The sequence below is a fragment of the Stylophora pistillata genome, chromosome 8 (genome assembly GCF_964205215.1).
Source record: "Stylophora pistillata chromosome 8, jaStyPist1.2, whole genome shotgun sequence".
Lineage (NCBI taxonomy): Eukaryota > Metazoa > Cnidaria > Anthozoa > Scleractinia > Pocilloporidae > Stylophora > Stylophora pistillata.
In genome coordinates, this window is record NC_142526.1 from 8,374,161 (window position 1) to 8,390,521 (window position 16,361).

Here is a 16,361-nt window from a genome sequence, read left to right on the forward strand (position 1 = left end):
TATTTTTTAACTTCAGTTACCACCAGCTGCAGGAGAAAGTTCACATTTTATGAAAGCAGCTATTTTCATCTACAAAAAGATGCTTCAAGTAAATGATGCTCTTAGGAGGTCTACCCATAAGACTGTATAAAACAACAAAAATAATAAAACAAAGACGGCTGAAATCATAAATCAATTAAAATCCAATGTCAATGTTGTCTCTATTGATTCTTTATTAGAGAGGAGTTAAATAGCTCTCTGATTTGTATGCTAGTTAATAATTAACCTTTACAAACCTGGAATTTCACAAATGTAGCCAAGTCTTGTCTTCTCCAGCATAATTGGTTCTAAATTACCAAAGCGAGCTATCACATTAACATTTGATGGCAGCTCAGGTTTAAAGTTGAAAGTATAGGGGTGTCCTCCCTAAAGATTTGGAGAAAAAATTATTAATTGTCAACAAATTAATACTTTCTTCTTATTCAAACTTGCACTTACACATGACAGACAAACAAAACGAAAATGGCCCACAAATTTGTCCATTATCTTGAGCTCTGGCACAAACACCTTACAGAACTGCGTCAAGAAATAGTGAAAAAGAGTTCACAAACTATTTGTCCTTAAAAAAAAAAAAAAAAACAGCAGAGCTGAAAGCATTAAAGGAAAGGCTTGATACAGACACAGAATAAGTAATTATGGCTAATTAGCAAAACTAAACAAAACAAAATGAAAATCTGTAATTAGTGAAATAGAAATCTGCTGATGATTTGCAAGATAGAATTCCTTAATTTGCTGAATAGAATCTGTAATTGCAAAGTGGAAAACTGTAATTTCAAAATAGGAATTGGTTAATATGATTTTCAAAATAGAATTCCGTGACTTGCAAAACAGAAATCTGTAATTTGTGAAACAAGAATCTATACAGAAAACTCCACAGGCTGGAAAAATGAATTTGTCAGTTCACCACAAGTGAAGATAGCATACCCAAGCTATCAAATCATAATAACATGAGTTAGCAAAAGTGAGAAATGAGAAATCTGCATGGTGTTCGTTGTCAAATCTCCACTACATTGGTGGATAAATCAATGTGTCATCTATGTGAAAGAAGAGTGCCATTATGCCACAAGGAGTAAATGAAATTTGAAATATTAGCTGGCACTGTAGCTGCACTATATATTACCAATAGGATGTAAGTAATTTAGGTTGTCAATGAACAATTCCAATGCATGATAGGTCACTTTCCTGACAAAAAATACAAGTTGAAAATGTCACAGCATGTTTCTGGATAAAACATCATGTCTGCTGGGAAAATGGAACTGACCCAAGCTCTTTGATTTTCTTGAGTTTCAAGCATGTTTATGACTTTTCTACAGATTTTTATTTCACAATGAAATTACAGATTTTCTTTTCATTTTGTATTGTTCTGCAAATTACAGTAAGCCATATAACCATAAGAGACTATGAAATCAACTTCCTTTATTGTTGTTTTGAAGATACAATGCATGTTTCTACATCTGTTTTTAATTTGAGCATTATTCTATTGGTATATACAATGCAATTTCTTTACCTGCAAAGGACTCACTGGAGGATTTGCATGAACCTCATGATCACATTGCTTCAACCACGCTACTATGCTTTCAACATCCTGGAACTTTGGAGCTAAAAAGTTAATATCAGTTAATAAAAAGAAGAAGATATGCTCATCTCTACACCATATTTTTTTATCTCTTGCTGCCTACAAAATAAAGCAATCTGAAACTTGTAAGGGTGAGCCAAGAACCAAATTTAGGGAAAGTACGCAGGGGATGTGATCCAAATTCAAACCTCGAGCCTCCAGATTTTTTATTTCCAGAGGTTCACATCTCGGCTGATGCAAAGAAGTTATTCAAGGTTGAGCAAGCTAATTAGAAAGCATTGAAAAGTGGAGGTATGTTGATGGAAGAGCTTGATGGGGATGAAATTATATTTGCTTTACAACATTAATTTACAGTGACAATGGATTATTACTTTTTTAAACTTACCTTGGGAATTTTCCCCAACCTGTTGGAAAATTGATCCTCTGTCAATTTCACTCAGTTGAATGATCTGTATCCAGAAAATTTAAAGTTAATTTTAACTCAGTTTCTCTGACACACAGGATTTTTTTGTTTTTATCTACTCTTTGTTTATCCAACCATCCTACTGGTGGCAGAGTGCCACATTACATTTTTTATGGCATTTGTGATCATTGACTTGAAAATAGAGTCGAACAAAGCAAAATGACATGCTAATAAAAGTTTTAATTTTGCCTCTGTCACACCATAAAGACAAAGATGTGAGTGCAGGAGATCATTCTAGATAAGAGAATTATCACCACAAATGCTACAAATTTTGGGAAAGAAGTCATCATCTTCTGTCTAAATTTGAAGAAGTCCTGATAGACTGAATCAAAATCAATCAGTCCTTCACGGTTCTGCTTATAAGCAGATAAATATCAAATATAAGGAGAGTAACATATAATGCACTTATCACTTCAAACAGTACACTCAGAACAACTCAATATTTTGCAAAGGTGTAGAGATGAATCAGTGCCGTAGAAAACATGCACTTTATGGGGCATGACCAAACCCGAATCAGATCACAGATTCGGCTCACAGACTGGATTACAAATCAGTCAGACTGCATCACTGTTCAGATCACAGATCAGATTACAGAAAGAATATGGTTTAGATCACCAATTGGATCAAGCATTTTTAGCTATGGACTCAAGTACTGAGTGGATGTGTCTTTCTTTCCTCCATTACTTTGTAACTCATCTGAGATAAACCAAACAAGATGATTGGAAAAGAAAGTCAACTTAAAAAAGAAAATCAGTGATTGAGAAACAAAACATTTGGAGAAGTTGAATGTTGAAATTACCAATTGAATATCTTAGTGAGATACAATCTAACAGCGAGCTTCCACAGGAAAAACAATAAAGGGCATGGGCTACTTTGACATATGTCTGATAAAGACCAAAAAATCTCAATACAGCCAAGACTAGTACTTCTTACTGGCCTTACAGAGCAGTTACCTCCTTTGGATGATTGACAAACCAACAGACGTGCAAAAAATGTCAGCCTCTCTTACTTTTTGCTGACAATTCTGAAAGAGTTTTAGTTAGTGATAATATATATCATCACTAACATTTCTGATAATTTCTCTCAGATTTACATTTTGACTTCAGAAAGGGAGGAAGTTTATAACAAAACAACAAAGAAACATGACTTCTCAGACTTCTCCTCAGTACAGTTTAATAATGATCTGTCTATAGTTGACTAGGATAGTATTATAGCATCAAAAGCAAAATTAATAGAGTTGATGACCAATAATCATCTTTTCATAAGGGCGTAAAAAACAAGTGCCTTCAAAAGTTGTATCAAAATGTAAAATTAAACAACCTGCAAAACCATGGATAACAAAGAGAATAAGAACTTCAATTAAAATAAAGGATAGATTATATAAAACTGGAAATTAAAGCAAATATAAATCTCAGGAACAAAATCATCACTCTTATGCATTTAAGCAAAAAGCAATATTTCTTTGATTTTTTTTAAGAAAACATATCGTAACAGACATGAAAAAACATAACAAGGAATAGATGAATTTTTAAACCATCAAAAACATCATAAAGGGTTACGGAATCCAAGGACCCAATAGTCAAGTTACCCATGATTATAATGACCTGTCACGTATAACAAATATTTCATCGAGGAAACTACCCGCAAAAATCAACCATACGGATTATCTCAAGAAATTAAAATCACCTGATTCTTTTTTAATTACAGAGTGAAGGACTTTATTTACAAAAACAAGTTAATACATTCCTCACACTGTGGCTTCTGTAAGACAAACTCCCCTGGTCATGCAATTCTAAATATTGTCAAAACTTCACTACACAATACAGATAAGCATTATTTTTTTTGTGTGGTGTTTTCATTGATTCAAAAAGGCTTTTGATATTATCAATCACACAATACTACTTAATGAAATAATTTTTTTTTGGTTTTCAAGGAATTTTCAATAAGTGGTTCCAGTAATACTTAAGAAATCAAACTCAAACAACTCAAATTGGATCGCACATATCAACTTATAACTAATTTCTTCATGTGGTGTCCCTCAGGGTTCAGTCTTAGGACAGTTTCCCTTTTTACTTTAATAATATAAATGACACTTACCTCTGTTCCAATAAACTTTAATTTTTCTTATTTGTGGATGACACTAAGATTGTCTATGCTGACAAGGACCTCAAGTCTTCAGAACAGATGATCAACGCTGAACTGAACAATTATTTGCATGACTGGTGATAAATTGACTTTGAATGCAAACTAATAAAATCTTGTAATTTTTCTCCCTCGACAAAAGAGAATATGTTATTCCCCACAAATAAGAATATTTGACAGTGAAAGAAATAGAAGGGTCAGTTTAGAATATGCAAGTTTTATCAAGTATTATGCATTTTAAACAATAAAAATCTTCCTTGGAAAAACCAATTTGATCTGTTAATTATCACTAAAATATGTAAGACCATAGGAACTATTGCCAAGCTGAGATACTTTGTTCCATAATCTGTACTCATAGATATTTATAAATCGTTAATTTTACCTTATTGAACTGCTATGGACTTGTTACTTGGAGTAATTAATGTGTCTAAAACTTATCTAGTAAACAAAATTGTTATTCTCTAAATTAAGGAAAGTATTACATTTAATCTATCTTGTTGATAAAGAAGAACATGCACTCCCCTTATTTGAAAATGTAAAAATTCTACCAATCAGTACCTTCTTATATTATGACCTGTATGTAAATTAATGATGTTCATAATGACTGTGCACCTTCTAACATCATGAAACTTTTAACACCAACTTTAAACATCCCCACATAATTTATACTACTTCCTCATCAATGTCACTACTCTTCAGCCATAAGGTCTTTTCACAGGCTGATGGAATGAGATACCTTATGAATACAATTTGTCCTAGAAATCCTTCAGTGTGTTTACATGTGTGTGTGTGTGTGTGTGTGTGTGTGTGTGTGTGTGTGTGTGTGTGTGTGTGTGTATTCACACTCTGGTAATAATTGCAGACAGATAGCAGAGATCTCCACATGTAACCAAAATCAAGAGATGTTTATGTAATTGAAATTCAATGACCAGGATGTTTCACTGCAAGAAACCCTGAAGGGAGTCATTACTATGGACATGTTATAATTCACAATCTGGCAGGCAAAAGAGTTCAGTTTGAAAATACCTTTTTGTGCACAGCTCATTCAGGTTTTAATATTTTACCTCGATTTTTCTTGGAAACTATAATAGGTAAACTCAACCAATTTTACCATAAAAATTTTTTTTAAAAAATTGGCCTTGAAAGTCTACCCCATCCCTAACATATTTTAGTATTTTAATTTTTTCCAAAACCTTTTTTTTTTTTTTGATTTGTGGTCCAGTCTAGGATCCAATCTGTGATCTGGTCTGTGATCCAGTCTATGATGTAATCCAGATTTTGTCAATGCTGCACTATAGGCAAACTCTACAAGATTTCATTCTCAAAATCTTCTTCCAGAAATTTTTTATTTCATTTTTTATCAGCAGACATTCCCAAATTCAATACATATATTATTAAGTTATCTATTTTCTGATTTTGAACTTTCCTTCATTACTATTTCCTAAAAACTATTCCACTAATTAATACTTATTGTGAAAAATTATTTCATTTTAACATCAACTTGAATGCCTTTTGGTTTGTTTATTAACTTGTTATCTTCAAAATATTTCAAAATTTTCCCAAAGCCATTCATCTATTTACATTATACTACCACCCATTTCATTCATTCTTAATTTTTGTTACTGATTACCTTATCATCAGGGCGAGAAGTCCCTAAAGTTCCACATGTACATTGCTGGTTGGCTTCAGGAACAGCTGACTGTGGATAACTTTGACTCCCTTTTGCTGTGAATGTCTCCATCGAAGTCTGTTTATGAGATGCCTTGTTCACTTCATCTTTCTCAGAGATTTTAACACTCTTAAATTGAGATATAAGAGTGGTAGTCCTTGTCTGCTCTTGTAAATCATCTACAGACAAAAAAATCATAAATTTAAGTTTATTTCAAAATATTTAATTTTTTTCTCCAATAACTGAATTTTCTTGAGCATGATGCATTACGTTGACTTTTACCCATTTACTTCCTGATCAAAATGATCTTTTTATAGGCTACCAGATAATGAGCCTTTTGTACATTCATGTGTTTCTGACAACTCAAATAGAGTATCCATAACCAGTTCTGTTATCAGCAGTGTTCCCCTCTTTATACCCGACATAAGTTTCAGTATTACATGGCTGTAATCAGCTTCACTTGTGCCAAATCAATTTTCATGGAGAGTGGACAATACCTTGCTGTTTATATTGTCTCCTAGCTATGGGTTACCTTTTTAATAATAATAATAATAATAATAATAATAATAATAATAAAAAGTCTTTATTCCATCATAAGATAAAACTACATATCTTATGTTACAATGAATTTGGAAAAACTACAGAAATCTACATACATATTATGAATTAAAAAGTATGTCAAACACATCCCCATTTAAAAATGTACTTCACCATTTTAAAATGTACTTGACATTTCAGGTATCTTAGTTCCTGAATGAGCCAATCAGATCTCAAATGCATTTTTAATGAGTTCTCTGGGAACTAAGTTCCTGTGTCAACCAATCAGATTTGGTTTGTAATATGGACTTTGCTCTTTAGGAACTAAGTTCCTCAACAAACCAATGACATGGAAGAATACATGACGTGACATTTCTAAATTAAGATTCGCCTGTTTAATTTATGTCAACACTAAATAGAGCGGACAACAATGTTACACTTTGGAAATGAGTCGAATACACGATGGTCTACACGGCAACGAAAAGGCATCTGATACCACACAATTCTGTAAAAAATGCCACAGCGGTTTTGCCGCGCTTTTTACCAGCGCTAATACATATATCTTGTTAGTAGTTTTGTTGTGTAGTATCGCTGATTATTATTACAAGTTGTGCCGTAGTTTGACGAGCCCGTAGGGCGTGCGAAAATACAAATAACGAGTAAAATTTTTACTCAGCGATACTATACAACAAAACGTCTAATAAGTTATTTATTATCCAACACGCCAAACTGTTATATATATGTTGTTCAGTGCGGGTGAATTTCGCGAATATTTATTTACGGGGAGTGCGTGACAGAAGTATGCGAAGCAGTACCAAACTGGCGCGTTGTTTTGTTGCTGTTTCTATTTTCTTCGATGAATTAAAGGAAGAAATTTCCTGGACGTCGAGCTGTTCTTCTTCATTTGATTCATCTAGTAAACTTAGATCTATATTTGCCAGCCATTCTGACTCTTCGTCGTAGGATGTATGATTCAAACTGGCTGCCGTTTTGTTTTTCGTCATTTAACTACAAATCCACCGTCATTTAACTACAAATTCTCCGCTTGCGCGATGCGAGAAAATCTGTTTAACCGATACTCTAGAGTACAAATACCGCGTGACATTTGTACTCAACCAATCGTTTCGTAACATTTTCAACGCTGTAGTGTATGTATAAAGGGCAGAAATTTCCTCTCCGACGCTTCAAATGCGTTGTTTATTTTGTTTCGGAAAAGTATTTCGCTACGCTTCAATGATCTCGTCTCGGATTGGTGAAAAAATGACAGGTGTATTCGTGCGTAGAAATGAACTTACACTTGCGAAACGAGATGTAATCGGCGTTGAGTTTCTTGTTTTCCTCTTCTCTCTCGTGAGTTGAAAAAATCCATTGCCAAAGAAAAATTAGGCAGATCTCCATCGGCGTATTCGCTTGTTGCCATGTCTAGTTTAACTTTTTTACGGAAGTTTTTCCCGGTTTTTAATGAAAAATGCTGAAGTCACTCGCGCGAAAAAAAATTGTCCCGAGGGATTTGACGTCACCAGCGTGAATCAGTGGGAAGCACGCTCGCGCAATTGAGTTTGATTGCACGACTCTTAGAAGCTATGTTGTAATAAGCAACATAAACCGGTCTAAAAACTTATCGCAAGAGCAACATTGCCGGGGGAGACTGTTTTGAATTGTGTACATCACCATTTCAAAACGTACTTGACATTAAAGGTATCTTAGTTTCAGAATGAGCCATTCAGATCTCAAATACATTTTTCATGAGGTCTTTGGGAACTAAGTTCCTGTGTCAACCAATCATATTTGGTTTGTAGTATCAACTTTGTTCTTTAGGAACTAAGTTCCTCAACAAACCAATGACATGGAAGAATGTATGACATGTCATTATTAAATTAAGGTTTGCCTGTTTTATTCATGTCAACACTAAATAACACAGACAACAAATTGAATTTATAACATGGCAGAGCCGCGCAATCAAACTCAGTATCTGTAAGCGTGCTCCAGATCTCGATAGCACACGCTGTTGGCGCCTGCAAATGGCTTCGCCAGAATTTTTTTTTTTTTCGCGCGAGCGGCAAATTTGTGAACACGGTGAAAAATATTATACTTCGCGACAATAATGGATAAAAATAGAGACTCGGCCCACCAATCCCAAAACGAAGACAATTTTGCGACCTCTTCCCTTTGGCTAGAATTCTTAACCGAGGCAGAAAAAGAGAAAAACAACGGGAAACGAGACTCGGCATCAGCGCTGTCACGATTCGCTTCACTGAACAAACACTTCTAAGATAGTGTTGTCTGTTATTCGTGTCGGATTTCGGATGCAAAATTTCACCGGCTACGTTATAAAACAATTGGTTCATGCTTTTAGCTGTGCACTATCGACTTATGGAGCACTTGGGTTTTTCTTCCCAAGGAATTCAGTCCTCAGAAAAATAGTTATCTCCACCCATCTTCGCTTAGCTTCAACTCGGGTAAGATGTCTAAAAGAGATGTTGCCTCATTTCGCGCCATGAAGTAAATTTTGGCGGGGAATAGACCGTGACCGCTGTTCTTTTTCGTGTTTCCCAAAACACATTCCCAACGGATTCAGCCGTGTCTTGCGACATTCAAAACGCATTTATCACTCCACCGAGCCACCAAATGACATTGGTTGGACAAGATTGAATGTGGTTCGCGAAAAAGATACCTGCGCAACTATCTTGCGAAATATATCGATCGTACGCGATCAATTTCGCAGGAACTCCTGACCTCACCTGGATCTTTTTCCAATCTCAAGTCAGGTAACCGCTAGCTGATTGGCCAAACTGGTAACTAATTTCTACCAATTCTATTCGTGTTCCCACGGAGACTGTTCGTCGCTACACTGCTGCAGCAGTTGAATTTTTTTCGGTACGTTTGCACGAAGCATTTGCAGCTTCCTCAGATTACATTCTCCTTAATTAATGTGAACGAGGTAATAACATATAAAGGCAAATCACGTATGATATCATGTTGTTAATGAGTGTTACGCGGTTTAATATTTTAGAGGACAGTTAGTTCGGCGAATAGACTGAACTCAGGGTTGTCGTAACAGCAACAAGAAGATTTAGTCCAGAATAGGAACGTAGTTTCCACGTGGTAAACTCTTCAATAGCACGTAACTCGATAAACTTACACGCCCTCCGCCAACTTCACACGACTTGAAAAATTCACGCGGCCTCCGCCAACATCAATCAACCTAAAAGAAATACTCACGAACTCCGCCAAACTCGACAATTCAGTGCCTCGTCACACTTGACTGATCACGTCTGATACCCAATTCTCTTCGCTTGTGAAAACTAGCGAAAATCTAGGCTTAGTCTCGCTTACTTATCTACTTACACGATGAAATTCTAAAACTTTCAAAAAAGATCTAACTACAGCAAGATTACAAAATATACCCTTTTTAGAAAAGCTTACGTAATACATCAAAATAAACGAGCTTGACCTTTCGCGAAACTTCCAGAAGGTCATTCGTGTCACGCAACACAATTTTTCTTAACAATGAGACTTCTACTTTTCTTTTTCGGAAGTTCAGAGACTTTCAATTTAAAAAATTAACAAATAAAGCTCTGCTGTTGTAAAATATTCAGAACTAGTTGTCGAGGTTTGTCATCAAACGTTACACTTTTTTGGATTTTTTTGGAATACCGTCCGCCGAAAAAAGCAACACCTTTTACAGTACAGCACGACATTCATGAAAAATCGTTCTTTCAAAAATAACATGATCTGTCGAGTAATCTTTTTTTTGCACATCTTCGTTGTTAAAATTTTGTAGCTCTTAATTAAGAAAGGTTTCAGCACGCATTAAATAGCGCCGCCGCTGCTCTAAAACCGAAATTCTTCCTTTGTCAGGTTGAGTTTTAAGTGTAATTTTATGGCTACTCGAGGAACGTGTGCCCTAGCAGCGAACTTTCCTCTTATTGTGGTACAAAAACTCTCTCTGCGTCGAGTAGAACCTTACGGCCTGTTGTTACGTATAATTTGATACCATTAGCTTACACATTAACTACAGTTATATGACTGTTAAATAAACAGCGGTTAGAAAAGCAATTATTCTGGTTTGTGAAATGGTAATCAGAAGTTATGGAATCAAAAGTGGCCAATTAACGGTCAGTTATTGTACGTCAGAGAATCACCCGCTAGTTGCCAGTTGATATCCGTCACAGGTTTTCTAGCTCTATGGTGGTGTTTAATTTTTTTTGGGCGCTGGCTTGTCTTCACTTGACTCCTTGGGTCTCTTTTTCCTTCTCTCCACAATTGCTTTCTTCGTTAGCTGTACCTGTGTGACAAAGACAACCAAAACGGGTTTGAGTTCCTAAGATTATTCTATCTTGAGAATTGAATTTAAGAGTTGCTGCAATTGAAAGCATCATCATTGCCTGAGCTACTTCAGGCTTTTTATGAACGTGATTTTTTCTTCATTAAAAGGAAAAGTAATTAAAGTTATAGAGACTTACGGGAGGAAAGTTATTCTTTTTGTCGATCAACTCTTTCAGCGCTTTTTCGCGTTTTTGGTACGCTTCATCATGATCTTGTTCAGGTTTTTCAGGCTTCGGCAGAGACATATTTCTCATAGACATGAGGTCGAATTGTGACCCAGCTGTTTCATAGTCAGCGCTGGTCATGTGCTCCCACAGTGCCCTCTTCTTTCTTTCGTTTTTAACAAATTCATTCCACCAGTTAAGCTCTATTGGAGACATTCGAACGGCTACGTGTTTCAGTGCCCCCTCCATAATCTCAGCGGTCGGAGTGCGTAAATTATCAGGCCTCAACAACGGTGGATAACCTTCTGGCATCACTTCCATTATGTGAAAAGGACCTTCCTTTGGCAGCCACTCCTTCTTGCTAGCCATTGCCCAATTCCTGTAGGACATTTCTACTTGACCCTGCTCGTTCAGTATGAATCTGAATGCATGCGGATTGCTATGATGTTTCAGCGTAGCAATGTAAGGTCGTAGCCACGACTTTATGTCAAAGATATTTTCCCTGTAGATGGTCGATGGTGATGGCGTATAGGAATTGTGAATGACATTCCGCAGTTGATCTAAGGTGACTGCGTTTGACCTTCTTAGTGCTTCAGCGATTCTGCTGAACATCTATATATATTAAGATAACAAATATTTTTTAGTCATTACAGTCGGTTATAAATTTCTATCCCTGTGCTACGAAATATTTTGTGCAACACGTTTAAACTTTCCAGAAGTGACTACTTCAGGACTTAAGCGAAATTTTTTTTCTTCGTTTTGATTTGATGAAAAACCGATCTGTAATAATAATTTGGAGCGGTAACTTAGCAATGAGACCTTTCAGGTATCTTAGGAGACTTATGAGGGAAATTTTCCATTATTGGTCATTAATTAAGAACGAGAAAGAAAAAAAATTGCTTGGTAAACCTGATCAATATCTTCATGAGTGTGTCCAACCATCAGATACGATAATCGAACCTAAAAAAATAAAAGAGCACGAGGGCGGAGACTTTCTAAAAATCCAATTCACCGGCTTGTAAGACAATTCGTGCGAATAAGGAACACAAGAGATCAAAAAACAATTCAATACCTTTTTAAACACTCCTGCCTTCAATAGTAGGGCACAAAATCCAAGTATGTGAATGTTTTTGCAGTCCCTGTAGCAGTTGTCTAACTGCAGATACAACACCGGAGGTAGTTTTCCACGCTTTACAGTAAAGAATACATTGAGAAAGATATTAGGTTTTTTTTTTAAAAAGCCGTTAAAGGCGTTCTTTAAACAGTGCAAAACAGATGTCAAACAATATTTCACCTGAGAAATGATTTGTCTGAATGTTGATGTCAACGCGTTGGTCGTTGGATTGGCATCCTGAGGCCAACGCATCAAATCAAGGAAGCAAAACGCTAGGTCGTTTCCATGTGAAAGGGTGCCTGTTAAATGAGTCTTAAGAAATTGGCCATTGTCCCCCTCTAACTGAAAAAAAAAATCCATTTCACTTAAAGAAGGCTGCTATTTTCTACTGAAAATTGCCATGGCATTGTTAAGGATAATTTTCTTACCTTTGAGCACTGGATCCAGTGTGGCAAATGGGTTTTACTCTGATCCATTCCGTCGATAATGATGGATAAATACTTATCCGGGTAACTCACGGCTTTTTTCTGATGTTTGTAATACTTTTTGCGTTCACCTCTGAAAAATCGACCGAAGGGAGATTTTGGGTTATTTCTTATTCAACCTGGCAAAATGCTTCAGTACCATTCCGCTGAGCAAAGTTAACGTTCTAAGTCATCTATAAATATCCATTTATCTACTTTGTTAAGCATCAACTATTGATCTTAGACTCACGCTTGTTGATCCATATGCAACTGTTTTCTCTGTGTCCAAGACACTCTATCTTTTTTATCCTGTGTGCATCGGATATGTTCTGTGATGAGCAGGCAAACCCCGCACTTGGAAAACCTGTTTGTCTAAACCAACAATCAAAATATGGTTTAAGTTACTGCAGAGTGTTTCGTGTGTGCTCTCCAGAAATGGGAATTGGATAATGCACATTTGTTGCACTGACTTAAACAAGTTTGAAGACGTACCTTCGGAATAATGACGTCCCTGAACTCCTCTTCCCACATGCGCCTGAAATGCGTTGGGCTGAGGGGGTTTGTCGTTCCTTCAGCATACATTTCGTGCACTTGCATAATCGTCATGCACGAGGGTAGCTCCCTCCTTTTAACATCGGGCATTCTGTTTGCAAGTGTTTCCACAAATTCTTCTAACCAGAGCTCGGCCTCCATCCGCCTTCTAGATTTGAATGTCATACCTTGCCTGGCGTGAATGGCGTTTGTGACGCCACGATGCTCGTACTGGCTTCGCCAGTGATGATACCTGTTTAAGGGAGACTAAAGTTAGGGTTGAAGTCGTAAATGAAAGAGAAGCAGAGCGTCTGAGCGCGGATTTCGAAGATCTAAGGTTCGACTCTACTCAGTATTTTCCGAGTACTGATATCATCTCGTCAATTACTCTTCAATTTTCACGCGTATATGCGAAGCTTGTCTAATGCGCAAGAATTACAGTGAGGTACAAACCTTCCATACGAAATTCCATAGCTAAATGTCCAAGCTTTCAAGCACACATCTTTATTTTCGACGGCATGGATATATACCGTTTTCTGGCCCTTTGACCTTCGAGCTATTTGAAAGAAGCTCAAAAGATACTGTGCTTGGGATTCCCTCGACTTTTTTAAAAACCTCTCTCTCGTTTTGTAGATGTCGTCTACCGTCAGAATCGATTGAATACATCGTCTGGAACAGCAACTACCGGCCGCGACATCTTTCAGGATGTCTTCATAACTTAATTTCTTTTTTTTCAGACGCGAAAGTTTTTTTGACGTCTTGACAGTTTTGGAAAGTAATTTCTTTCCGCCATCGGCAAATTGTAATTGCACATTTATAACAGCGTCTTGTTCGAGGGAGGGGAAGCCATCTACAATATCCTGTGGACATAAAACACAGTATAGTATCAGCGGAATTATACCGCGTATAATTTTGGTAGGGTTTCTGTCGCAGAAATTATATAGATTTTCCATTTTTTTTCTATTTCCTCAATCGAAAAAAATACCCGGAGCAACTACAAAATTAGGGCCAATGAGGTCCACCTTGTCGGCATGCTTTGAAGAACGAGGCAGAAAACAAAAGGATGCATTGTGATTCAATGAGATGTAAATAAGTGGCCCTATATTCTGTAATTTTTTTTTTAATACCCGATGTAGTTCTTTTACCACGAAAAGAAACTATGTCGTAGTCTATCATAATAAATGAAAACATTCTGTAAAAAAGGTTTTACTTAAAATAAGTTTATAGATTAAAAGCTTGAATTTTGAACAATGCTCACCCTTCGATCATCATCGAAACTTTCGTTTATGTCACTCATCCAGCAGCCCTGAAGGGAAAGAACAAATGTCTTGAAAAGGAGGAATGATGTTTGGCTGTATGGAATGTACGGCTTAGCGTAAATGCATATCACAAATATTCCACTATAATGAGTAAGAATTAACGCCTGTTGATTTTGCATAAAAACACGTGGTAATAGTGGTCTAGTTACGATATATTAACTTCAGCAACGATACCCACTTATAATCCTCAACTGGACATGTATTGTGGGCAGAGTATCTTCTGAGAGGGCGCTAACTAACACTTTTAAGCCTCCCGTGTTTGTCAGGCAATAAACGGTGTTAACGCATGTCTAATCGAAAACAAACCTCTGTGTCCTCTTCATAACTCCTCTCATCCTTGTCGTCCTCAAACATAAAACAGTTACAGGCACCTCCGCAGCTACATGAACGAGCTTCGTCAATCCCATTCTGTGCACGCGATTGGGAAGAATTAGTCCATCAATTTCACGACCAAGATTTAAATGTTTTTATTCATTGAAATTTTAGGGGTCCATAATTCCGTGTTATCACAACAAATATCAAATTTAATACAGTCGCTATTAACATAGTAAAACAGCTTGTATAGGTAATCACATGATTTCGTGTGCAATTTGGAATAAATAAACACGAGTAGATTTTTTCAAAGGCTAACAAAATTGCCTGAGCCCGTAGGGTAAGTGCAGTTTGTGGTCTTTGAAAAAATTTACAAGTGCTTATTTATTCCGAATTGCACGAGAAAAATCATGTGTTTATATATTAATAATATACATGAGAAACTATGAGGTAGCTTATAATTGTGCAGAAGAAAAGCGCGCTAATCAACAGCGCGCGCGGTGCAAAATTAAACTGACATTGACCTACATTGACCCTGACCTTGACCTTGACATTGACCAATCAGAATGTCTGGTTTGTTTCTTTCTTTGCACTGAATTAACCCTCTTCTGCACTGAATTAACTCTCTCCTGCACTGAATTGACTGAAAACTACATTCATGTTAACCAATCAGAACTGAGAAATTTTTCATGCATATTATTAAAAATTTTATCTGGCGGCACTAAGAATCACCCTGACGCCATGACATAGATGAAATAAAATGAGGAATATAACCAATAGCCCACCTTCCTTCCACCTCCTCGCAGTCTTAAACAACCTGGCGATAACTCTTGTGTGTTAATCATTTCTTCCTGTGACTGCAACGAAGCGTTACCAAAACCACAAGGGCGAAGCAAATAACAAACAGTAAATCTAGCTCACCGAACTTTGCTGTTATCATCTTGCTGTGAGAAGCAAAATGTAGCTTGATAACAGAGCACGTAAAGTCATTTTTCCCGCTATTCTACACAGCCTTTATTTTATTGGTAGTTGGAACAACAGTTTCCCGCCAAATTGATTAGACGCGTGTAACCTTGACATTTGTGGAAGTTGCACGTATCGCAAATTTTTCCGATCGTTGAGTATTAAACCATTTTAGAGTGACACCTGACTTCACTTAGTTTTGATTTCCTCCATTTTTCCAGTTAATTTTAGCTTTTCATTCACAGTTATCGATTTACTGGAGCAAATGCGCTCGCTCTAAGACCAGAGTGTAAGTGTGGCGTGATTTTGACAAGCCAGTAGGGCCGTTTATTTCCTTTTGTGTGTTTCGCTTTCCCAAGGCACAGAACTCTACTGAATATTCACCTGCTAATTCACCTTTTTGAAAGAGCATGGCTGAGCAGCGATTTTATCTTCCGATATTACCATTCTCGGGTATTGAAACAGCCTCTCAAAGTCTGCCGCCCTACCAAGTCCCAGAGTTCTGGCCTTTGGTATGTGTTCTTAGAGAGGTGATGTACAGATTCAAGTCCCGCTTACCAGAAAACTACGACCTGCCTCAGGTAGGGAAAGACAGAGCGCTGGACAAACAGATGGAATTATTCATTAAAACGAAATGGGGGGATAAAAACATGAAGAAAGTGCAGCAAATTGCGCGTCTTAGCAGACGTTGTTTCACTGAAGTACAAAAAATAGCCCAAAATCCCGCAAGGTATAGCAG

At 36.7% G+C, this 16,361-nt stretch overlaps 2 protein-coding genes across 6 annotated transcripts in view; both read right to left on the reverse strand.

The window, feature by feature from the left end:
• Positions 1-16,361, reverse strand: part of LOC111328599 (uncharacterized) — a 197,905-nt gene that overhangs the window by 168,350 nt on the left and 13,194 nt on the right. The window contains exons 5-8 of the mRNA XM_088731658.1: positions 5,851-6,068; positions 2,001-2,064; positions 1,547-1,638; positions 276-405 (exon numbers count right to left, since the gene is read on the reverse strand). Coding sequence (XP_088587784.1) covers positions 276-405; positions 1,547-1,638; positions 2,001-2,064; positions 5,851-6,068 — 504 coding nt within the window. The remainder of the gene's footprint in view (positions 1-275; positions 406-1,546; positions 1,639-2,000; positions 2,065-5,850; positions 6,069-16,361) is intronic.
• LOC148724793 (uncharacterized) lies at positions 9,401-16,092 on the reverse strand. Of its 5 annotated transcripts, none has more exons than XM_088731663.1 (12): positions 15,445-16,088; positions 14,654-14,755; positions 14,287-14,334; positions 13,482-13,888; positions 12,990-13,281; positions 12,748-12,869; positions 12,462-12,591; positions 12,214-12,375; positions 11,992-12,108; positions 11,829-11,879; positions 10,893-11,531; positions 9,401-10,714 (listed from the first exon to the last, which is right to left on the reverse strand). In XM_088731663.1, the coding sequence occupies exons 1-12, from the start codon at positions 15,502-15,504 to the stop codon at positions 10,625-10,627; spliced, it is 2,220 nt and encodes a 739-aa protein (XP_088587789.1). In that variant the 5' UTR covers positions 15,505-16,088; the 3' UTR covers positions 9,401-10,624. The 5 variants fall into 5 exon arrangements, with proteins under 5 accessions (XP_088587789.1, XP_088587792.1, XP_088587791.1 ...); XM_088731666.1 differs by having other exon boundaries at positions 15,194-16,088; XM_088731665.1 differs by having other exon boundaries at positions 15,188-16,088.